Raw genomic sequence first — 25,535 nt, 5'->3', positions numbered from 1 at the left:
TTTCTTGCCGTGGCCCGGAATCCTGCCATTTACATCGGGCTTAGATGTGGGGCAGCTCCGGGGTGCAGCACCTCTTGGTTGTCACCCCTAAAACAAGAGACAGGTTTATCAGTCACCAGCACTCAGGCAGGAAAAGGCTGACATCGAGAGACAGAAACAGGGAGAGGAGAAATGACTAGAGAATGGCCGATTCTTAGAAATGGTGAAATCTAGCCAGGGGAGTGTCAGAGCTGCTTGATTAAGGTCTGGCCATCACGCCCTGTGGCCCTGGGGTCTCCGGAGCTCTTAGCTCTGCTTCCTGAATCAGCCTTCCTTTGTCACAAAGCAGCAGGCAGCCATGTGCTAGCAGGTAGATGGTCTCACCTGCCTGTACAGCTTCTTCCTGCATTAAGATACTGACTTTCCAGCAGCCTTTAGTTTGTACTTTCTCTGTGTCTTTTAGTCTAAGCTTGTAGTATTTTTACTGAAATACACAGATTTCTCTGGGATCCTTAGGTGTCTTTTGTTGCATTGTCGTGGCTGCCTTGATGTCTTGAATTCCTTTGAATCCTTTACAGTCCCTGGCCCCTCTGTCTTGGGGCAGAGCCAGAGGTCACAGTGTGCCAGATCCGGTGAATAAGGTGCACAAGCCCACACAGTAATGTTTTACTTTGACAGAAATTGGTGTAAATAATTTGAATTGATTTAAGACATTGAGGCAAGCAGAAAAAATGTACAAATGATTTCCGGAACCGTGTCCAGAAGGTGGCCAGAATGATGGACCAAGTGTGCTCCACGCAAGGGAGGATGCTTCGAGGAGGATTAATGGCAATGTTTTTTGTAACTAGGAGATTTTTTTTTTTTTTTAATTTGAACATTCACACATGTTTTGATCTCCTTTTGAATTCCGCTGAGAGAAGGCGCGCTCACAGCTCTGTCTAGCCCACTCCTCTCTGCCTTAGGGTCCTGCAGGCGTGGTTGAGCAGTCTCCTCTCTGTGGGGCCCTGTGCTGTGCTGGAGAGGACGTGGGAGCACACTTGCTCTGGACCCTTGGAGGGACCTTGGATACCCGCAGATTGCTCTTAGACTCTTGTCTTCCTAAAGTTTAAACAAGATATTTTATAACCTTACCCTCTGCTTTTATTCTATGCCAGCTTCTCCTAACAGCACTCGGAAGATGTTTCTAAATTTTAACATCTTTTGCTATCAGAAGAAGTCAGTTCCCAACATAATCCAGCCCCTGTTCCTTTTGTTTAAAAGTTGACCTTCAGTTTTGCTCTTTATTCTTGTGTCTTACTGTAGCCAGCAAGAAGAAATCAGGCAATACCTTCAACACATTTCTTGAAAACTACCTTAGCTCTGTAATTCACTTTAGACTTACATGTTCTACTTCTCGTGTTATAGTAGCCATAATGTTTTCAAGATTCATCAGTGCAGTAGCTTGTATTGGACTTTCTTTTTTAAAAAAGTTTTCTTATTTTAAAAAAAGAAAAACAAAAAAAAAAAAGAAGTAATTCAGAATTTCAAAAAACACAGTAAGAAATCAACACTAGTTAATATATTGCATATTTTTATCTTAGAATTAGTTGTTCAGGTTACAGGATCTAGACATAAAAAATACTCAAACTATGACAGCAAAACTGTTCTTTTTGATGCACTAACAGATTAATAGTATAGTTACCTCTCTTGCACACATATGCATTCCTACAGTTATGTGTGTACACCTACATCTTTTCCCTTCTTCCTTTTCTCCTGTCCCCCACCCTAGTTGTTCTTTCCTTTTGAGCACTTTCTATTCCCTTCATCATTACAGTATCCGTTGTATATTTTGGGTCTTATTACTCTTTCAGTTTATTATTATTATTTTTACACTAGGGAGACAATATATTTATAAATGTGAGTCTGATTTATTTCAGTTGTGAGTATAGTCTCAAGTTGCCTCCATTTACCTATAAAAGCCTCAAGATCATGTTTTTCTGTAGCCTCAGCCCGGCACAAGGCTACAGGAGATGGGCATGTGAGAGCTCTAGTTTCCTGCATTCTCTGGATTCTTATGCTCTTGTATTCGTTTGTAGCCGTTGTAGAAGGTGTTAAGTGGTTCTCACTGTGTTTTTGATGGAATGTCCTTTACGTCTAAATGTTGGTGCCCATGTTCACCCGGGCTAATTGTCAGTTTTATTTGAGAGAAAAAGTCTACTGAAGTTCTTCACTGGTTTTCTGATCTGGTCGTCTTTTGTGTTGCTGTTGCAGTTTTTATCCTGTTTCCTTCTAAACTTTCACTGGCTGTGCCCTCAAAGGCCAGAATAAATCCCACTAATATTCTCTGTTTAAGTCTTCTCTACTACGCTTCTCAGAATGCTTGCTTCTCTTCATCCCTGGCAGCCAGAGCACTTTGATGTTTTAGGGATTTCTTACATTAGCACCATACTTCATGGTCCCGAACCTGTTTTAGCCCTGGTCCTGTGACAGTCACCAGAGCGCAGCTATTTAAAGCACCATGCGATGATTTGCTGGTGGCTTCTGCAGGCTCACAGCCTGGACCCAGCTCCACTGGGCCGTAGGCTGGTGCAAGGCTGCAGTGCAGGGCAGGCGTTGGCTGTGACCTCGTCTGGGGCTCAGTGGGAGAGAATCTCTCCCTTCACGTGGTCATTGGCAGCCTCAGTCCTTGCTGGCCATTAGCCCCAGGCCACCGTCAAGTCCTGAACCCTGAGACTTCCTCACTGTACTGTTTGCTCACTACACAAGAGAGTTTTCTTGAAGTAGGAGAAGCACTGTCTTGAGATATGATCGCAGAAGTGATGTCCCCCGTCTTTGATTTATTCTATTGATTTGGAGCCCATGCCAAGTCTCATGTATACTCATTGAGGTGGAATTCCCCAAAGTGTGGGATCCCACCAGGAGGTGGGGACCCAGGGGGACACATTAGAGCCTGCCCAGCGCATTTGTGAACTGAGGGGTCGCAGGAACCATCAGGGATTGACTGTGGTTATTTTTGTCATTTCAGTATGTTTGCTTCATCCTGTGATGAGCAAAAGTTGTGCTCTGTGTAAGTGATTATTCTCCTCTGATGTGTTTTCATCAGTATCACAGTGGATTGATGTATGCACAGTCTCTTATTACCATAAAAACTGTGTATTTCCCAGTACTGCCCAGTAAAGGGGTGAACCAAAGAGAAAGCTGCCCTTGAGAGAGTCCTAATTGGCTCACTGAGGAACTCAGAAGTGAAAAAACAGAAGGGAAAACGTTTCGAGCATAAAGACACATGAATTGTGAGCTGGGGGTGTAGCGTAGCCGTAAAGTACTTGCTTAACATCCATGGGACCCTGGGTTCAAAGCCTAGTGCTGCCCAGGGAGGGAGGGAGGGAGAGTGAGAGAGAAAGAGAGGGAAAGGGAGAGACAGAGAGACAGCAAGAGAGAGACAGAGACAGAGAGACAAAGTCGGAGAGAGAGAGATAGAGACAGAGCGTTGTTGAGAATCTAGGTAGAATGGGATCTTTGAAAAGCCATTTTTTTCAGAGACGAGGTTTATGGAAAAGGGAATAATTTATAGAGAACCAATGCTAGGTCATTAGTTTGATTTTTTAATACAGAATGAGAAGAAGCAGTCATGGGCAAAATTAAAATCTTAATGAATGAAATGCATCCGTGGTTTTCAGTGTTTTAAAAAAGTTGACACCCAGCAGAGCCATTCATTTTAAATGTTTAGCTCCTTAGTTGTAAAAATGATCTGTGTGGTGAGGACAGGAGGTGGCAGGAGCCAAGTGCTGGCCCCTCTTGGAGCCATTGTACCCCTCCCCACCCCACAAATGCCAAGCAGAGGGGGCAGGCAAGGTCACACATCCCACAGTCTAATGAGAGGGGCTGCTCACAGGAGTGTGAGCCAGGGCAGTGGGCCTAAAGAGGGCGTCCGAAAGAAGCTCCTTTCTCATAGCGCTGAGAGACTCCAGACTGAGGCGCTGGGAGGAGTTTGCCCTGGGCAGCCTCTTCCAGGCCGGACTCCTGAATGAAAATCTGGACTCGAAGGGAAGAGAGAACTGAGCCATTTCTTTCCCTCTGACCTCCCTCATGTTCTAGATGGTGATGTTTCTCAGAGCCCTAGGCTGGCTTGTTTTCCAGGGCTGCTGTAGAGGAAGAGGAAACACAGGAAGGCAAGTTATTGATGACCTCAAGATGTAGCCCAAGTGCTGACTTGTTAATTCTGGGTAAACGTTGCAGGGTGAAGGCTGCTTGTCCAGGTTACCCTGCAGTAGAATGTCACCTACAGCATGCCGAAGTGGCTGTAGGTAAAAGTGACAAAATATTCATACCCTGCCATTTATTTTGCTCTGGGGATCCTGTAGCTCAGTTGTTATGGTTTTTAATTAAAAGTTGAGGGTTTTGTAAGCATTTTTGGTAAGACTTTCCTTTGTGTTCTCTGCTCTGTGTGTGTGTGTGTGTGTGTGTGTGTGGTGTGGTGAAAACTAAGATTAGGGTGAAGGAATCTAAGACAGTCCATCCTTTCAAATATCTGAATCCACTCAAAAAGGCAGATGACCTTTTATTTTTTTTCTTCCACGTACAGTGAACTACATGCATATATTTTGAATTAAGTACACAGATTTCTGATACTCTGAGTTTTCTCAATTTCCTGAAATCACACAGTTTCCTTTTGGGTTCCTCCCTGTACCAACACGTCAGTTAGTATTTACCCACTGGACCTCTGCACGCCTGTGCAGGCTAAGGCAAAGGCTTTCAGTCAATTGGATCCCACTTTGCTCTTGCCTCTTTCGGTTCCAGACCAGGTTCTGCTCTCCTGGGTAGAAGCCTTCTCCTCTCTCTCCTTAGGGCACCTTCGCAGTGCAGAGCTCGCACTGTGCTGCTACCTCAAGAGGGAGACCTGGCATCCCAGCACTGATTCCTAGTGTCCCAGCACTGCTAAGATGCAGAACAGAACCTATCCATGTGCCTCGGCTACTCACCTGTGGGACTTCAGAGCCACTGGACTCTGAGCTAAACTGCTTCTGCGGCAGCTCTGGAAGCTGCAGGGCTTCAGCCTCCTCCCCCTGGAGGTAGCACTGCCTCCTGCCCTCAGCTGCAGCCTGACTCTTGTCCCATCTCCCCAGCCCCACGGAGTCCTGCTCCTTTCTCTCCCTGTCACCAGCACACCTTCCAGGAAAGTCTCTCTGTTATCTGTATCATCTGTCCAGAGCCCGTGCTTGGTCAGTCCCCTCTGTTCCTCCTGCTGTGACCTCCCCGTCTTCGGAACGTATCCCCTGTACTGAGTTCAGGGAGCTCCTCCAGGCTCGTGGCTCCTGGCTGCCACCACTGCGAGGCGACCTCAGCCCGAGGCGGGGCTCCAGGCTCACAGTGACTATCCTGAGGCAGAGGGACCTCTGCCTCCGTACAAATGAAATCCAGGCTCTCCCGCTATTCATAAGGTGACCAACCCACTTCCGGTCCCCTTTTTGTCCCCACCACACTTCTCACCTGGCTGTCCACTTCCTCCTTTCCTTACCTTCTAGAACACAGCAGGTGCTGTCGCCCACCCACCGGCCCCTTCCCCTTGCTCCGCTGTCCTCCGTGACTTGCACTCCATCCTCAGAGCCTTGGCGTCTCTGTGGTTTCCGGTTTGCTGGAAAAGTGGCTGGACTTACCAACCTTCTCGTCAGGGAGCTACGCTTCCCAAAGCCTTTCCTTGTTCTCTTTACCATCAGCCCTCATTTTTCCTCCTGAATTCTGCTTCCCATGGCCTGTGGTAAGCGTAGCGTCTCTCTCTGTATATTAAGCGATGTGAGTCCCTGTATATTTAAGCGATGTGTAAGGACAGATTTGCTCTGTCCCACATTACTGACCTGTGTTCACTTCCTGTGTCTGTCTGAGGCTGCAGACCCCTGTGACCAGGAAACACTCAGCGATTCCCTCTGCAGGACAAAGCTGTTGTGAATAACATTGACAAAAATGACTGATTTAGGCCCGATGATTTGAGGCTTTGCTTTTTTGAGTCTAGTGACCTGGCGAGGGCGAGAGACCTCCCAAGAGAAATGCTGCATTGTGATATTCTCAGAAGCTAAATCTGGGATCAGTAGGTAGATGGCTGAACTGAAATAGTCCTTTAAATCACCTGCTGTGTTGCAGAGAATCTGGCTGTATTCAGAATAACGTCCTCCACCATGTGCTGGGGCTGAAAAACGCCAGCCTGTTATTTTTCTTGTTTGTTTTTTTCACTTCACTATTTCACTTGTGGTATAGAAGATAACAGAGAAATGTGGCTCAGCGTAGAGCTGAAGGAGGCTTTGGGGTTTTGACTAAAAACTGGCGAAATGGATGCATGTATAGATGTGCAGAGTATACTTCTGCAGCACAGCACTAGTGTTTGTGAAATTGTTAATTCCATTTTGGAAAAATAACCAGGGGCCTTTTAATGCAAGGTCATTTGGCATCATTCTGAGAGCCTAAAAATAAACTTAAAGGTACCATAATTTAAGCAGTCAGAGGCATCGCCAACTCAAGCTTTAACTTTTCTTTAATTTATCCTAAGACAATGGTGGAACTCATTTAATTCAAGAATGAGCAGGGAACTCTGCAGAAAGCCTTGCTGACTCTGTGTGTGTAACGCACTTTCTCTTTCACTGTTCATGTTTAGAAGATAAATGCCCTACCTGGATGTTTTCTGTGCCTCTTATTTCTGGGCGTCTATATGAAGGGTTTTGTTTTGTCTCGTTTCTCCTTTAATTGGCTGCCCAGGAAGATCCATCCTGCATTGTGAGTTCAGCATTTTCTTCACTGTCTGCCGTGCATCCCATTGTCTGTGCCCACACAGCATGGCCAGCGCCACATCTGCCTCCCGTCCGGTGCCACCTCTCCAAACACAGAAAGCCCCTCCTCGCGCAGAGCATGCCCATGTTTCCCACATCTGGTTCAGGGACAGAGTGTGGACAGGCCCGTGGCTTCACGTGACACTGAACGATTTCCCCTCCTCTCGGTTTCCCTGTTACAGGTACTGCAATGAACATCTGCTCTGTCCCCCGCACGTGTTCTGGACGGGCTGGGGGCCTTGGGAAAGGTGCACTGCCCAGTGTGGGGGTGGCATTCAGGCTCGCCGAAGGACCTGTGAGAACGGACCGGACTGCGCAGGCTGCAACGTGGTAAGTAGCCGCTTCCTGTCAGCCAGCCCGTGGTCCAGCTGTCCGAGTTTGACAGCCACAAAGTGCTCAGCACACACTAGGCATTCTTGATCCACAAGACACCCCGCACACGCTAGATACTGTAGGCATGTTTGTTTTACCATGTGCACAAGGTCTTCTGCACCCCCTTGATGCTCTGCAAATCTTAAATGCTCCGCGGACCCCACGTGTGCAGGTGCTGGCTGGCTGTAGATGCTAGGTGCACTCAGGATGCTAGGTGCTACGGTCACTGACTGTCGGCAGACACTGTGTTCTGAACATTTTCCTACTGTGTGGACACAGCATGTCCAGGTCCAGGTACCAGGTGCTCTGCGTGCACAAGAAGCTGCACATTACACAAGCTTCTCTGGTCAGTGGAAAGGCCTGTGTGGAACCCTGAAAATTCGGGATACTTGGATCGAATGTTCATGTATGGCATAAACTGCCCAGGACTTCTCCAGTTCTGAGTTCTGAGCTATGACAACCACTTCAGCCAACTAACTCTAATCTCCACTTTGGTTTGTGAAAGGGGGTGATGTCCTAAGCCTGGCTCCTGCCAAAGCCAGGACAAGGATGAATCCCACACATTCCGGGGACAGAGGACCTGTAGGGCCATTGCTGGAACAGTTTGGTGCCAAATCAGAGGGAAGACAAGACAGTTTGCGATTCAGCTTTTCTCCCACCTTAGTGGTCATATTTCTTTTAACACTTGAAACAGTCAAAGGAAAATTCACTTCTGCGAGCTCTTTTCTCCAACCCCATTATTCCTTGTCCACATTCTCCTCTGAGGATGGCAGAGCCCTGGCACCTGCGGGGCACTCACCTCACTCGCCTTGCTGGGCACCAGCTCCCCAGTGCAGAGCAGGGAAGAGCAAGAGCGCATGGTGGGGAAGTTCAGGATCTCCTGCTGGCCTCTGTGGTTGGACTGTGCAGAGAGCATCCCTCCCTTCGTTTCGGAGGCCGAGCCAGGGTGTCTCTGTGCTGCTGTGAAGCCTGTGAAGGTTTTGAGAAGTGCATGAGTTATGAGGTGCTGGACTATGTCTTATCCCAGACCTATGGAGTACGTGTACTGGAATTTGCAAATATAATTTCCCCTTCCAAGCTAACGAAGTTACCATAGTAACTCTGGTTGAATATTACTGGTCCTAGAGACAGTTCTTTCCAGATGATTCTGAACTAACTTTGGACCATGAAAAATCCAGTGTGCAGAGTACATACCACAGGGAAGGTGACCTGAGTTGACCTTGTAGCTGAGATTCTAAACACTGTGATCAGAACAATTTAGAAAGTAATGCACTTCATGCACTTTCCTATCTGGCGTTGTCTTCTGTGATTATATTAAAAGCGGGCTAATGAAAGGAAAGTATATTAAGCTAAAAGTATAGTGTATCTCCTAGATATTTTGTGTGTGTTACATCCATCTGTGACACAAATGTACAGTTTGAAGGACTTCCTGAAAGTCGGTGCATTTGTTACTTTGTTACAGGAAGCAGTTTATGAAACAAATGTAACTTTGGCTTTCAAATCTAGAAACATGCTATTGATATCTTCAAGGAGATTCATATTCTAGGTACTGTGGTGATTTGTATTTGCTTTTGTTCTTCCGCCAAGCTTGACATCCTAGCAGTCCTCCTCAGGCAGGTGTTAGGGTGTCTGGGCAGGTGTTAGGGTGTCCGGGCAGGTGTTAGGGTGTCCGGGCAGGTGTTAGGGAATGGTCCACCTGCCCCTTCCCGGGAGAAGCAGCACTCCTGTTCCCACTCACCTGGTGCCCCGCATACCCAGCTTTCTGCCTTCTTCAGCAAGTGCAGCCCAAGCCCGTGGAGGGACATGACCTGCTCTCTTTGGATGGCTTGGAAGATGAATTCTATCCATTAAATTGCTGAGAGGTTTATTTTAAAGCCATAGCTGTTTGCCTAAAGCAACATATTTGATGTTTATATTCTAGCTGAGTTTGTAAATCTTCAGCCTCTAAGTTGTTTGTTTTTGGAGGAGGTCTTTTATCAAGATAGTAGCTGTAAGCATAGCTAATTTGTTGATCTTGAGTCTTGAAGTGATCATCTTTTTCCAGTTTGGAGCTGGGTGTCAAGTGAGGGGATAGTTGGGAGTCTCTGTCTCCTGCTGTGAGAGGAGGATGCTGGTCCCCCCTCCCAGAGCTGCTGGATCAAAGGCGGTACTGACTGCCTGATTCTGGAGCGGTTTCAAGTTTCAGTTCTGGTGTTTGCTCTCATGTCTTTAATTACTATCCCTGGGTGGCAGCTGCTTCTCAAGGCTCCAGCTTGTTAAAATTGGCAGTGTGCTAATGAAATGTTATTTACCAGTAAAAGACCTCTTTGTGAAAAGTGTAAGAACCTGAGCTAATCAATAAAGGAGAGCTGAGGTTTCATGTTCATACACACAGGTTGTATCATTCTTGGCTCATCTGCCATTTTAAAACTTAATTTGAAACAAAGGTTTGCTCGGTGCTGCTTTGAAACTCACAGGCCCTTGTTTTTGAGTACATCAACAAACCTTCATTTCATCTCAGCAAAGAGAGTCAGCTGACAACCTCAAAATCCCCACTGAGAGGTGTTCCTAAAACTCTGGGCTGGTTTGGTGGATGGGGCCACAGTCATAGAGGAAGGGCCTGGATCACACACAGCCACTTCTTTGGTGCATCTGTGCCCTGCTCAGTCTTTCTGGGCTCCTGCGTCCTCCACAAAGGGCAGGGCCAGGAGTGAGCATGATGGCTCTGGGACACCCTGCGTCCCTGTCTGAACCCTGAGGCACATATGTCCAGGTACCTGAGTGACCAGCTCCATCAGTGTACCTCCCTGGGCACTGGTAGAGACCTCAGATGAGCCCAGAATGAGGTGCACTGGGATGAAAGATACCTTTACTCCCCACTCTCATTCAGTGTGTCCTCAGTCACCGTGCATCACAGAGCAGGTGCAGAGCAGGGTGCAAGTTTGAGAAGCCTGCCCAATGGCAGCTCAGCTTCTCAGACACCCGACCTGTGTTCCACTCTCCAGGGAGGTGTTTTCATTGAGATATGAAGCCCTAACACCAGACAGACACAGCCCTTTGGAAGTTAGTATAACACACAGTATTTATGTGTATTCTGTCCAGTGCCCAACTGAATGTAGGTATCTATCATACAGAAATTATTAGCATTATTACATTATTGGCATCTACAAGGTTTCAAAGGAAAACCTGGTGTTTGTTAATGATATGACAACAAAATGTTTATATGTTATTACATACTAAATTATACCAGTATTGTATATTAGCATATATATTAGCATAAATGTTAAATTTTCATTAATATGCAGATATAATTAATAGTTTACCTTGACTGTGATCTTGGCATACTTTTGTTTCATTTTAACAAGTTTTGGTAATAGCTAGTAACCATAGTAGTACTTATCTAATCAAGTCTTTGAGTTGATAACTACTGAGTAACATCAGATAGTGAAATTAAATGACAACTCCTGCTGGAATGTGGCATTAGAGTGCAGTGTCCACGTGATTGGCTTCGGAATCTGCCTGGGGGATTGCTGGAGCCCTTTTCCAGGTCAGTGTAGGTCACGGAGGTGTGGCTTTGGGGTCTACGTGTGCACCTCACGCCCATCCTCGCTGGTGCTGGTTTCCTGCCCTGCTTTCCAGCTGCCATGAACTAAGCACTTGGCTCCACAGTGGCCCTCTGCCATGACCTTCCTGCCTGGGAGCCAGCTGACCATGGATGGAGTCCACTGAAACCGTGAGCCACATTAAAACTCTTTCCTTTGATTTGTGGGTGTTGAGTATAGTGTTCTAGCACCAAGAAAATTAATTGCTGTATATTGCATTATTAGGTAAGTATGCAATGATAGCGAGAAATCTCAGGCTACATAATAAAATAATTATCTTTTATTGGCCTTACTGTATGTAATATTCCCTCACATTGAGAGAGATTAAAATGGACCATGTTTATTTTCCCTAAATCTCTGAGAGACAATTTTCTTATCTATATCCACTTGAAGATGGGAAAATTTACATTGAGAAAGATTAATGAACTGGCCCAATAGCAAGTCACCAGATGGTGACCAGCACAGACCTGGCTCTTTGAGCACAAAGAGAATTTTTCATAAAAATGAAGACTACCTTACTTTACTTCTATTGACACTGAAGTACATATAAAAAGAAAGAATAAATATTTTTTGTAACACTTCTTTTGCTCATTAGCATTTTCGTTTTCATAATTTTGTGATTATTTTCCTGCAGCCAACTATGGGAGAACCATTAGTCAATTATCATAAGCCTGGAAATTAATTGAAGATAAACTCATGGTATAAAGCATAATTCAATGTGTTGGCTAAAAGCACAGCATGTGAAAGGAAGAAGGATATAAACTGTTATGTTGTAGAAGTAGGCATGCTCCCTACTTAATGTAACCCAAACGTTCTTCAAAAGACAGTAGATGTGTAGAGCTGAAGTTGGTGCCACGTGTGGCAAAGATAATTTAAAAAGAGAAGCAGACAGCATTGCCCATAGCACATTTCTTACAGAGACGTCACTGAACATAAAGCAGTTGACCAAAGGCTGTGATTTAAGCTATCAACAGAGAACACAGGACAAACACTCATTTCCTGTATACAAATGAATTGGGTCCCAGAAGACCCACAGAAGTCAAGAAGAAAGATGTCATCATTAGTAGCGATTGTCAGAAGGGGTTCTGTGAGGTTAGTCAGAGCCGATGCCGGACACTCAGTTGCACCTGTGTTCCATGATGGCTCTGGATAAACTGGGGAAGAGGTGGCTCGTGGCCAGCTCAAGTGGGCTATGATATGGGGAATAATGAGGGTTCCACACAGCTTGTTTTGTATTATGGCACCTCGAGGCTTCGGAATGCTTTAGGGAATGTGGTCTCATGTATTCCCAATTATCCAAATGAGAAACCGTGACCCTCAGCTAACTAATGAGATACCCGAGACCTCAGCTGGAGAGGAGGTTATGGGGTCAGGTCTTTCACTCCATGGCTCAGAGGTCTCGGGGTGCTGAGTTCCCGTCACAGTACACAGTGGTGAGAACAGTGGGCGAAGGGAACAGGCTAGATCCTGTGCCCACAATGCTAGATCCATCAAGGACCTAAGCCGGTACACTGTGTATTTGTTTTATCTTGAGCTAAGTTTTTCTCTAAAAAGCCTCTGTTGAATTTACAACATTCCAGAACAAACAGAACTAGCTGCATACAGTTTTGTCTGCTTAATCTTCTACTCTTACTCAGAATTAGGGTTCAGAAACAAAGTTCAGAATTTTCCTCTTAAGTTATTGCTTTTTTTTAGGAGTCTTAAAAATAGAAAGTAATTGTATTCTTAGTTTGGCAATATTTTAAAGGACACTATAAATAATTTTTGTAGTTTCATTTCAAGATACATTTTTATCTTGATTTCTGACAGTGCTAATTTTATGTTAAGTATGAATAATCTATGATTATACAGAATGCAATTTATGAATTTATTCTAGTAAATATTTTGCAAGCATGCCTGTGACATAATTTATGAGACTCTGACAGAATTTCCCCCTCTGAGATAATGACATCTATCATTCAGTCTCCTATCTTGTCTTTCTCAAGTACACAACATTTTAATACTCTCCGGACAATTTATATCTGCAGTTTAAAGAAAGGCCCACTCCATTTCTTCCTAGATTGCTAGAATGATCCCCAGGTCTCTACTGCAGTTTTACTACTAAAATATCTTCAAGATCTAACACCCTTCTTTGTAGTGGCATTAACTTTATTCAAATAGGACAGCTAACTGTGCCTTTCTCGTAAAAGTAATGTGGGAGAGACTGAAGTTTTTACAGTGGAGCACATGATTATAAAATTGGCTGCTTGCTGGTTTGTGATGGTTTGTGCTCTACTCCCTAAAGACCCAGGTGTGAGAGGATCAATCCCCAGCAATGGCACTTGGATGCTGTGGGACTCTAAAAAGAGGTAGGGTCTAGTGGGAGGAAGTGAGGTCACTGAGGTCATGCCCCGGAAGGGGATGTGGAATTCTTTACCTCTCCACCCTTTACTTCCTGGTCAGTGGCTGAACAGCCTCCTCCACCATGCACACCATCATGATGGGTGGCTTACTACAGACTCAGAAGCTACAGGGCCAATCAACCGTGGACTGAAACAGAGCCAAAGAAACCTTTTTTCTCTTTCTAAGTTGGTTATCTGTTACAGTAGTGAAAGCTGACTAACTCAGTTTGGTGTTTGCACATTTGGTGTCTGCGTATTTTGAGTAGTGTTTTCTTAGGATCTACAGTCCTGTGAGCATAGAGGACAGACAGATTTTCATGAGGAGAGTCATAGCAAATTTGCTCCTCATGTGGGCATTTTTGTTTGTGTGGGCTACATTTGTACATTTCAACATGTGTTGGACTGCAGGTTCTTGACCATTGCCAATTTACCATATATTTTCTGTATTGGTTAAAGTATTGCTACAAATCTTTGGGCTTAGGACTCTTTCCCAAATCTTTGTTTGCTGCCCTTTAAGCAATTCTAAGGCTGCTTATGGGTTTGTCTGATAGCTTTCCTTGTGTCAGCGAGCCGGTCTACTTTTCTGATTTGATACAACAAATCATAGCCATTGCTGTATAAAACACCTTGGTGTAATCCTACAAGTGCAAGTTTCCTAAGTGAGATTTGATAAACACAATGGAAGACTTTATTCTAAGTCTTTAAAAAATTTTATAGATAAAATAATACTCTTTCCTGTTATAATGTCATTAAAATTACCACGTGCTCAGTATTGATCAAAGTACTTCTTAGGGAACTTTTTATTTCATTGATCCAGTGATGCAGCATTAGTACTGGAATAGCTGTGCCATACATGTGGAAAGTAGGCCCAGGGAAGCCTACAGCATCTGTACTGACAATCTTTCTCCACACTCCACAGTCTAAGCTAATGTTTAAAAAGTCATCAGAAAGAATAAAAACTGCAGATTTCCTAATAGAACGGGAATTCTTATGGAAATTGGTTTTAAAGCCACTCCTGATGGCCCCAGAATGGACCTATCATTGTGGGTTTAGAGAGATAAGTGGACTCTTGGGGAAACCCCAGATGTCAGATGCACCCGAGAGGGGATGCCTGCTCCCTTTCTCCTGCTGAGCCAGTGCATCAATCAGATAGGCTGCGCGCTGCAAATCCAGGGGATGTTAAATATCATATCACTGTGACTGATGTCCCAATAGATCGATGGTGCATCCTGCTTGCCACCTTAGCCTCGGTTTGAGTGTTCAGTGAGTTCTTCAGATGCACACAGAAACATGCAGGTCCTGTGCCTCACTCTGGACCTCATGCTGTGTCCTCGGGGCAGCTGTTGAGAGATCTGGTTCTTGCATCTTAGCTTGAGCTCTGTTTAAAGTAAAGTTTGAGCCAAGCTGCGAGTGGGTAGACTGTTTAAAAAGATGAATCTTCAGCAGCAGTGGGAGAGGAAAGGGAGGAAGGAAGGAGAAGGAAAGCCTCCCTTCAGGTTTCTCTCAAGGTCATTGCTTCGGGCAGCAGACCTCATTCCATCCTGAGGCCAAAACTGCAGATGCCTCTTCAGAGCACCTGATCTTCATGGTTCCCTCATTCAGAGATGCTCCCGGGCTGCAGCCTCATGCATCTAGCAGTATCGCAGGGGTTCAGAGAAGACCACAGCATGAAGAGGCACCTCTACCCCAAGTAGATGCATCTGGTAGAGAACTTCCCACCAATGACCTTGACAAAGCTCTCGGCAACACCTGGCTTCAGGAACACAGATCAAGAAGAGTTCCTTCAGCTTCAGTTCAAAGGTTAGGATTAGAAGCTGCTGGCACCCCGGAATCCCCCAGCCCTTGAATAGCCGTGGTTCCAAATGTTGGGCTGGATAACGCTGCGTTGTCTGCCCAGCGTCTGTATTCACCACAGTGAAGCTCCATCGTGTAGACTAGTTCTTGCTTTGGTTACATGAAAGAAAGCTGCTGGGGTTCCAGGGAAGGTGTCCATGTGACGCGGAGAAAGACCAGGGAAGACACGGCTCATTTCTTCCTCTGGAAACTCATGCCAAGAAACGAAACAAGAGCAGCTACCCACGTGCTGGCAGTCCAAGGAAGAGGGTGACAGCAGCGAATTCAGGAAGCTTCTCTCCCCAGGGCCACCTTGCTGGTGACAGGGAGAAGTAGGATTTCACGTGTTTTCCACAGCTTCCTCTAGTCTGAGTCAAAGTCATTTTAACTGTTTTCTCCTTCCCTTCTCTTTTAAGAAAGCTGTCCTTCAAACACCGTTTAATAACTTAGATAAAGAGGCATGTGCTTGAATGTGTCTGTCTGATGGCGGTGATCTAAGGGTTTTCACACGATGTGGTGCCGTGAAATCTGAGCAGGTGACCTTGACCTTCATGAAGGTTACAGGAGGAACCTTCTATTGCAGGGTGGTGCATTTGCCTATATTTTCAAAGAATCTTCTCTGAGGAAAATGATTGATGTTCCTAGCTGAAACTTGAAATTAGATCCTCATAAGCATGGAAATGCAAAATTTGCTTTCTTTTGTTATGAAATAGCTCAGTGAAGAGCTTGCAAATATGAAAGATTGTCAGAGTAAAACTGCCACATTTTGTTAGAAAGAGACTGGAGCATTTTGGAAAAGTTAATATCAGTACACAAAATTGAGTGGTGTGGCGGATGGCCACAGACGTATAAGTTTTCTAAAATTTAGCATTCCAAGTTTGGCAATCAAGTTTAAGAATGATGCATGACACAGATGGAGAGAAAAGGAAAATGATGGATTGTAGGAATTAATCCATCAAAAGTCTGCCTCTAGGACATATAATAATCATCTACAATCTCTGGAAATTGCAATTGGTATAGAGATCTGGAATATTTCACAAAATGTTTTATTTATAAAGTTGGAAAGATCTGTTGCGCAGATTTCTTTGAATTCACAAGAAAACTAGTTTTTTTCTGCCTATGATAATTTAAATAATGTGATTGCAAAATTAATTGAAGGGAGTTTTTATGAAAGGCAGTTTTCCACTGTAAAAATGACTTAAATCACATACACACATGTGCATCCAACGTGTTTCTTCTTTATCATTTATTAATCCATCCCATAGTATGATTTTCCTATTCCCTTTCACTTATCTAGTATGGGGAGAGGAAGGAGAGGGTGTGTAAATGCACATGGCAGGGGAGCTGTGTATGAGCAAATAAACACATGGAGCCCCCTAAAAATGTGGAACTGGGTTGAGGGCGGGGGAAAGGCAATAAAGTGACAATGTCAAAGCGTGCTCTGTGCATGTACAAATCTGCCCAAACAAAGTCCATTAATTTGCACTACCAATAAACAGGGTGGGAAGTTTCTTTGATGCCTAATATTAAATGCCTATGGTTTACTTGTAGGAACACAGTATTTCCACTAAATGGCCATGAATTTACAAATTCTTTTTAGTTCCAATAAGTACATATTATTCAGAGAACAAATCAATTCTTTTAAGTGCATAACATAATGCTCAATGGGAAAGCATGTCTTTATCTGATTATTGAATGGTGAAAATGAGCAGTTAAATATAGTGTTCTAAATTGAAGGACGTAAGAGAAATTCTTCTGAACAGTCAGAGGGTATTGTTTCCCAAGTGTGCCTTGAGTCTGATCCTAGGTTAATCCAGTTGTGAGTTAACTGTGAACATGTACCTAGAACATTAGAGGACCTTTTAGTCCATTTCATGTACACTCTTCGTATACATTTACTTTTCATCAGTTTCTGTGGTCCAGCTTGTCTCCGGGTTGTACAAGGTGCTTGTCACTGAAATGAAGCTCCACTCTTGGAGTAGTGTTTCTTGTTCACATTTTAAGTGGTGGACTCTGCTGTCACCTGACTCAGCTTCCTCCGAGGACCTGACCCGTGGTGTGGTCTGCAGCATCAGGGCTGGGTTCCTGCTTTTACCTGCAGAGAGCTGCATGTTCAGGCAGTGCATCTTCCCTTCCACACTGAAAAGCTGTATTTCAGTTAAGCACACGGGTGTCCATACTGGAGCAGTAGCTGCAGAAAACATTCTTGTACTTTGTAGCGACTTGGACCGTCACCATGTGCAAACAACACTGTCCTCATCCTCACTGTCCCAAAGCGACCAGCAACTTCACGCTGCTCCGAACTCTACTCATCCAGCCGTCAGACAGTGCAGTGATCACTTCCAGGCGTGGCCAGGCAGAGCCCAGCATATCACCCTAGCTGAATCAAGGTGTATAAGTATCAAAGGCAAGCCCATGTGGTCAGAAGGTTGGCACAGCTTCTTACGCCGTGGTCTTCTCTTGGCTTACATGGGCTGAAACATTGCATACCTCCTCATCTTACTGCAGATGTTTGCTGAGTGCACACTTCCGTGCCTAGAATCTGAGCACCCCCATTTTGTTTCCATTCCCATTCTATCGTTTATTGTATATATCTGACCTGCAACCCCATGGTGGCTGAGGGGATGTCAGGGTAAGAAGAGCAGCACACTCTGCATAAAGGTGAGGCAGGAGCATTTGCTGAGGGGTCTCCTACCGCAGTGCCCTGGGTCTCAGGGGCTCCACATTGTGGCACCACACACCCTAGATACCGATGTTTTAATCAGCAAGGGCAGATGTGCCAAAGAAATCATTCACATGTGTATAAAGGCGAGCAGCAAATTGTAAGTTTTGATCACATCACACTTGTCCTTTGGTTTGGATCCTGACAGACAGTTCTTCCTTTTGTGGAAGAGATGTAAATATTTAATAATATCAACCATGTGTTTAAGTTGCTGTTTTGCTTAAGATTTCCATTTTCCTATGTTTTAATCATTCCATCTCGTTGCCTCCAGTGATACTATTGAATGTGTATAATTTCAGTTGTTAAAGTAATTCACATACACAATAATTTTCCAAGCAACTTATAATTAACTAAAGAAGAAAGCAACAGATGTTGGAGCGTGAAAAAATTGTTTTAAGACATTGAATACTTTTCGCAGATGCCATTGTTTCTTTCTCCCCAGTGCTTCCCTTTAATAATCTTAAAACTTTGTAAGAATCAGCACCTGGTTCCAAACACATCCAGGTGAACCCAGAAAGAATACAGCCAGTGTCTGCTCTATTTAGGTTTTTGATAAATATTTTTAGACTTGAATATAAGGTTACACTTAGATGCTTTCAGAGCTTGTCAGCAAAACACAGAATGTGCAAGTGCTTTGCTCTGTGGTCTGAAGAGGCCCCTCAGAAACCAACATTTCACTTTGTGGGAATTTATTTTTCTGGATCTGTCTACCTCGCAGAATCTTCCGAGGGTCTGCTTGCAAAGACACCGCTGCAGCGAAGACCCTAGCAGGCAGAGCGACCAGACCGCGCACAGCCTTGCGTTATTTTACAGGCCATGCCATGAGATACAGAACATCCACATTCTGTTATTCGGCATCCTGCTCTCTACCATGGGAGATGTGCTCCACATCTGTCCCAGGCTATCCGAATGCCGTGACATTGCCCAGTCTGACACTATGAAAAGCCATAGTGACTCCTAATGAAAACAGGCTTCAAAGGGACTCTCGTGTCATCTTGTAGCAGAAAGGAATAGCAGTGGTGAGGAGATGGGAGCTGTGGCATCCACCCTGGAAAACCATGGAGGCCCTGATACCAGACACATGAGCCATAAGCCTCTCAAATTTAAGAGAGACAAAAATAGCAGGGCAGACAGATGGAACCCAGACATCAGAGGGAGCCTTCTGACATGCACCAGGCAGGTTTCTTTTTATGAAGCTTACTTAATAGATTTCCTTCCCTTATCATCTTGTGACTGCTAATGTGCTGAGTGATGAAGCCTTGACATGTGAAAATGCAGAGGAGGGAAAGACCTCGTCTGTTTCTGCACTGTCTTCGAGAATTACTTTCTGTAACGCTTGGTGTGATCTCATGTGGTCTGTTCATTTGTAAAAGTTTCGTAAGTGGAAGGAAGGAACATTCTCAGTGACTTTAATGACTGATCCATGCTGTCACTCTGAGCCATGCAGGATATTCAGACCTTTCGGGTACATACTTAGTCACGCAAAAGCTCTGGGTGGCTGTGGCTTTAATGAAGGAATGCTCTGAGAGTCAGGTAGATGGAAACGATCAAATTCCCACCTTCAAGGAGCTCACCTACCAGCGGAGGAGGAAAAGGGACCAGGAAATGAAGGGGAAGTCATGAGTGCAATTGGAACAAAACAGGGAGACCCTGCAGGAAGAGGCCTCTTCTGCCTGAGGGGTCAGGGTCCCCTACCCCTCGGTGTGACCAGGATTGGTTAATTGGGGAAGCAACTCTTGTGCCAGGACATGGTGAGAGCTGCAGACCACAGGATGAGGACTTCACCCTGGCAACTGGCAGCAGCGTCTCCCCCCATCTGGCTCAGAACTGCATAAAGGAATGTGGCAAGACACAGACTCAAAGCCCTCACCCTCTGCAGCAGGTTTTGAGTCCCAGGCTGAGAGGCTCATGGTCCTCTGCTGTCTCCTGGCTTGCTCTTGTAGCTGCATATTTTGAGCTGCAGGGCTAGTATTTCTTCCTCTCTCAGGCTAATAGTTCCACATTTCCATTAATGATTTCAGCAAAAGTAGGTTCTATCACATTTTGAATAATCTTTGCTTACAGGGAGAAAAGCTATGTTAATTTTCTATCTAAAGAACATAAATTATCTAATTGTCTAAATCCATAATGCTGTATAGGCATGTGTATGTGAACATATGTTGCATTCCCTGTTATTATTGCAACTTTAGTCACAAATTCTACCACGATCATTATTTATTTCCTTCTGGAAATACTCCTAAGCTGGAAAAAATTAAGGTTAATGTTTCCCCAGCGTATGTTACAGGCATTTGAACTCAGTCTTGTTTCAAAAAAATAAAAGAGTTCTTTCACACTGATATGAGATGCACTAATTTGATTTCTAAAAGTTGAATGTCCCCAAAATAAGGATGTTTGCTGAATTTAAAGTCAAGAACCACGTCTTATTCATTGTCATTTTGTCTGTACCGAGCAGAGTAAAGGATAGTGAATAAGCCAACCTAGTTATTGAATGCATGCATTAATTTTAAAAATGTGACATGGGACGTTTGTCCCATCTTTCTGAATGCAGCGATGGTGTCTGTTCTCATGTTTTTGCCTGCTCTTTGTTCCCTCTTGGTCTCTTACAGTGGCACACATCCTGCGGCTGGTGTTTGCTCTCCTAGAGATTCTTTACTCCCAGTTGGAACTATCTTTATTTCATGTATAATTTTTCTTCCCATGATATTTGCTCATGGACATTTCATTTTGGTGTTCATATTCTTAAATTATTTCAAATTCTTTCTAATTAACATCACAAGGCTGCTCCAAATGATATAAAATTAGCGCTGAAAACCAATACGCCTGCAGTCATGGTGTATGGAGTTCCTTAAAATTGGTTTTGATAATGGTTTATACTTGGCAGTGACCTCCCAGGTCACATAGGCAAGATTTGAGTACACAAGACTAATGCTGAGCACCTAATTAAAAGAAATAAAAGAATTTCTTATTTTACAGTGGCATAAACTTCAATATTTAAATTCCTCCTTTTAAATACAACGTGAAGCCTACTGGCCTGAGCCCTTTTCAGACTGCAGCTGGATGTTCGTCAACTGTTGTCTTATTTCCCATGATGCACCTTGTGCACCTACACCCAAGTCTAGCCTTTCCCAGTCCTTGGACAAGGATACCTTGACCATCTGCCAGTCCAAGCCACAGCCCAGAGTATGGTTGGATGGCATCTGAACCTGCTGAGCTCCTATACCGGATTCCGAGGAGCCCTCACCATGAGAGGAGAGAGAATGCCAGAGACCATTGCATGCAGATTCCTGGTAGGGATGGCGTGGATGAATGGGAGCTGCAGCTGCTGGGGACAGAAGTGACACTGAGAGCAGGCACATGAGTCAGACTTCCCTGCAGAAGGCCTGGGTCATCACGTGGTGTTGAGTGGCACTGAGACGTGGAGAGACCAGTGCCCTCTGAAACTCTTCATGCAGATGGTATCACCTGCCATTCTTTTAAAGAGGGATTGGCGTTGGGTTGACAGAAGTTCTGGCGTTTCACTGGAAGGATGTGTGGAGGTGACGTGCTTCTGCCTGGGTGGCTGCCCGGGGGCCCTTCGAGGTCCACTTCTTCCTGGTTGATTCTAGAGAATAAGCATTTGCATGGGGCGGCTCCAAGGCTTCAGTATGTTTTCACATACTCTGCAGATCTCATTGAAAACATGGTGTTTTAACCAGAACTTAACAAACGATCTTTAACTTGGATGTATAAATATTTCCTATCCCACTGGGATTGATGGTAAATTTCACCAGCCACGGTTGCAGTGGTAGAAGGAGATGTACATCTACGTGGGTGTCATCTAGAAGGGCTTCGATGTCCTCTCCTGGATCCTTGGGACCACTTCTTTTGCTCAGTCTTCCCAGGACCTCCCCTGCTCTCTGTTGTCCCCTCTGGCATTTCTCAGCTCGCAGGGAGTTGTATCTCTCTCACATGTGCCCCGTGGGTCACGGCATAGCCAGGGGACTCTGGGCAAGGGAAATGCAATTTTATCTCCTCATTCTAATTTTTAATCTATAAAGTTAGGCAGTTGCTTTCTGCTTGTTAACTGATTTCTTTTTCTTTTAGGCAAAGTAAAGTAACTCTGGGCATTACAGTGTTTTTCTAAGTAGACACTGATCCTTATGAGTAGAGGAATTTGCAATTTCCCTTTTATTGCTTTAGCTCCGTTATTTAACCAAAGGAGTCCTTTGGGAAATGATGGCGGAACGTTTGTTAGAAACTTCGTGGTTTTTACCTCCTTTGAAAGGAAACCGAATTGACTTCCAGCATAAGTACTTAAGGTAGAAAAAAAAAAAACACCACTATTTCCACACCACTATTTACAGCACGATAGTATTACAAAAGGACATTTTACAAGCTTGGCTCTTTGCAGGCCTTTTATTTACATCTCCCCACAGGACGGTCATTTACTTGGCACAACTCTAAATCATAAATCACGTCCTCATAACTGTATCAGAGCCAAGTCACAGGTTCCCAGGATGACAGAGGGGGAGCTGGGTGCGGCCAGGGCATTCCTGTGCTCTGCACCAGGGCTGAGGGGTTTGGGATGGAGACCCTGTGGGAGCGCAAGGTTCCAGGGCACAGTGTTGGGTCTCTGCTCACCTCTGTGTCCACAGCACTCCTTACTGCCTGGCACAGGGTAGCTGCTGGCTGAAGAGTTCCTGTGATTAAAGAGAAAAGGATTACCATCATCATGGTTAGGGGGGAGCTTTCAGTTGTGGAGGTCAGTAGTGTAATTCTGGAGTCCCCCAGATGGTCATCATATTTACGAGGAAGCAGGCAGAGCAGAGTTCTCTCGACATTTCACATTATATTTGTCTTCCTCTCTCACCTGAACTCATCACTGTCTTTGTTCGTGGCTGCTTCTTGTCCTAAGAAAAAAGCATCAAGAATTAAAAGAACGAGTATTGTTATGGAGTGGAGAGCAGCAGGGTATTGAACCTGTACACAAACATTTGTTTCCATTTAATTCATATTTATGTGTCCTATTCACAACATACTTGTGATGATCAGCTGGAGAATGTTATAAATATTACATGTGATATAAGAAGGAAATAATGCTGTAGTCATTCTTGTGAGTACAGAAGAAACTTTTGATAACACTCAACGCTCATTCATAATAGGTAAAAAAAATGCAGCCCAAAGTGAATGGAGCTCCTTTAACCCTATGAATGCCATGCACTAAAATCTGACCGCAAGCGTCACATGTGGTGGTGATGCATTAGAAATGTTTTCATTAACATCGAGAAAAACCAGAGTACCACTTCCCATGCTGTCAGTATCATACTGGGTTCACAACCAGCAAGGCAAAGAAATAAGAGCCAAAAGATAAAGGGGAGGAGTCAGGTCTTTCAAAGATTCCTTCCCGCTCTCCTGTCACTTAAGGATGCATCAGGAAGGGTCCCGGCATTCCAGGTTTGCAGTCTCTGGAGAGTGCATGTGGCAGCAGGTAGGGAGGTCACCACAGTCCAGGAGGGCTCCTGGACTACTCCCCCTCAAACAACAGGACTTCGATCCTTATGTCTCCTTTTTGTCTACTCATGGAAGAGCACCCCAGGATGCTGGACACGGTGGAGGAGAAGTTGTCACACATCATGCGGGGCCATAGCTCATTTTCTGATTCCGGGACCAAGTCAGTGCCCAGTGTGGCGGAGGCAGTGCTGTGAGGTCAGTGCTTGCCTTCTGTGGGATGAAGAGCAGGGCTCCAGGGCTTGCTTAGAAACGCAGAAGTGGGAGCTGGTTGACTGCGGTCTTTGTGACTTTCACAGTGTAGGGAGAGACCCCGGTGCAGACCTCTCACTGGGCGTCACATCCTCACTGAGTCCTGGGGACCAGTGACAGCACAGGGAAGGAAGCAAGTGCTTCAGGTACATTGAGGAAAGTGATGTGTCACAGAGAAGGGGGCCCCTTCCTTCGGCGAAAGCACACGGGCCCGAAGCCAGGACCTACACGGTGTTTCAGGCAGTTCCATGCCACATGGCTGCATCCCTTCAGGCTCTGGCAGCGCAGGCCTGACAGAGAAGAGCTACTCAGCACACAGCACCCGGTCCCCGGGCCATGCCTCCTCCGTGACCCACTGCCTTCTGCTAGGCCAGGCCTCCTTGTGTAGCCGCTTAGCGGACTCATCAAAGGACTACACCACTGCAGGGTCACACCCTCGCGACTCATCCGCTGGCCCTGGGAGACACAGCAGGTCCAAGCCATTATATAAACAGTATAAATCTACTTGTACTTATAACGCTTTGTAGAGCCTTATTGCTATAAATATGTAAGTATTTTATATGTATGTTAGATTTTTCTGTAATTGTGCAACTATTTATATTGCTATTTTTATGTATACAATATATGTGCATCTAAGCTACCCAGTACTGGGTTAATCTGCACCTGCCCACATAAACTCCTGTTTGTGATGATGTCATTTCTCCCCTGTATAGCACAGTTTAAACATGGCTTAGAACATTTCAGGGTATAATAAAGTCAAACGACCTTAAATTCTGAAAAAGTCTAAAATAATAAAACAGGCTATTTTTCTATCACGGTACAAGGGAAAATTGAGCTTGCTAAAGTCACCTTAATGTCATGTATTGTTCCACATACACATATTTGGAGGAAAATTAAGCAACTTATAAATAGTTTAGTGATATCACGGAAGGGCAGGCATTTTTATGCAGCCTCCCTATGAAATGTTTTTATCTATAGAAATAAGAATTGAAACAAAAAGTCCGATCCTTGCTTCAACTTTGTAGTGTTTCTGATGAAGGGAAAATAAATCAAAACATCAGCCATGGTGCAGAATTCTAAGTATCGGAGTGGAGCATTTTCTACAGTTCTGAAGAAGGGCTTTGGGCCGAAGGTGCACCAACATTTGTAAAGAAAAGACATCCCGGGACAGAAGATTTGTAGCTGCCTTTGCTGGTTTATATCAGAACCTCCAAATCAGTGACCTTCGTTCTAGGTTTTTATGTTTTAATGTATAAATGTGAGGGTGTGCGGAGAGGAGGTAAGGGAGAGCTTGTCCAGCTAAAAGGAAGGTGCGTGTGTGTGGCTGGCATTACAATGAAAAAAAAAAAGTCTGGTGGAAGCACGTATTTGTATGCAGTTCACCTCCTTCGTTATTTAATCATCGTTTAATATTTTAGGAGTATACAGCAGAATAGTTTCCAAATCATATTTGAGCAGCTAAAAATCTGTAAAGTGGAGGAGACTGTAAAGATGAATTTGGGCCATTTTTTATCTTAACAGATAAGATAAAAGATGAAGATTAATAACCTCTATGTTATCCTTGCCATATGTTAAGCATCTTGAAGTCTAGAAGTGTTTCTCATCCAAGTGCGATTGAAACATCTAGGCTATTTTAGTTGGACTTTAGCTGACACTCACTCACAGGAAGCCCCACCAGCAATAACAACAGCCGGCCCAGCCAGGGTCAGGGAGGAGGTGGCTGGGTGGCAGGGTTGTCACAACCTGGGCAGAGACGCAGGTGACACCCAGCCTCTGGCTGGCCCTGGCTGTTGCCTTTAAGCTTCATCCTCTTTCCCAGAGTGTCACCCATGAGGAAGCAGAGGGGAGACCAGGAGCAGCGGGCACTCAGAAAGCGGTGGAACCACTGCCTGTCAAACACACACTTAAACTAAAAACAAAAGCAGATGCGCGGAGTGTGATGTAGCCAAAACCCAAAACAAGACCAACAAGCAAAATAAACAACAAACCTAAGACATCACTAGTTTTTCAGTTCACCCACCCCCGAACCTGAGCCAGAGGGGTTCGGGGCTCCCCTCAGATAACAGAGTCCACAGAGGTTCCTGTTCTTTCGGGAAGGTGACACAGTCCTTCCACGAATCATATTACATCCCCC

The 25,535-nt window shown here is 44.8% G+C and overlaps 1 protein-coding gene across 3 annotated transcripts in view; it reads left to right on the top strand.

Annotated features, from left to right (window-relative positions):
* Window positions 1-25,535, top strand: part of Sema5a (semaphorin 5A) — a 455,270-nt gene that overhangs the window by 388,508 nt on the left and 41,227 nt on the right. For all 3 annotated transcript variants that reach the window (XM_003466703.5, XM_063257960.1, XM_063257961.1), the window contains one exon: window positions 6,956-7,103. In XM_003466703.5, the coding sequence (XP_003466751.1) occupies window positions 6,956-7,103 (148 nt within the window). The remainder of the gene's footprint in view (window positions 1-6,955; window positions 7,104-25,535) is intronic.

Source organism: Cavia porcellus, unplaced genomic scaffold (genome assembly GCF_034190915.1).
Source record: "Cavia porcellus strain 051 isolate PalLab524CR breed Dunkin Hartley unplaced genomic scaffold, mCavPor4.1 scaffold_11, whole genome shotgun sequence".
NCBI classification, from domain to species: Eukaryota; Metazoa; Chordata; class Mammalia; order Rodentia; family Caviidae; genus Cavia; species Cavia porcellus.
Note: the sequence above shows the minus strand (reverse complement) of the source record. Positions and strands in the feature narration are given on the sequence as shown.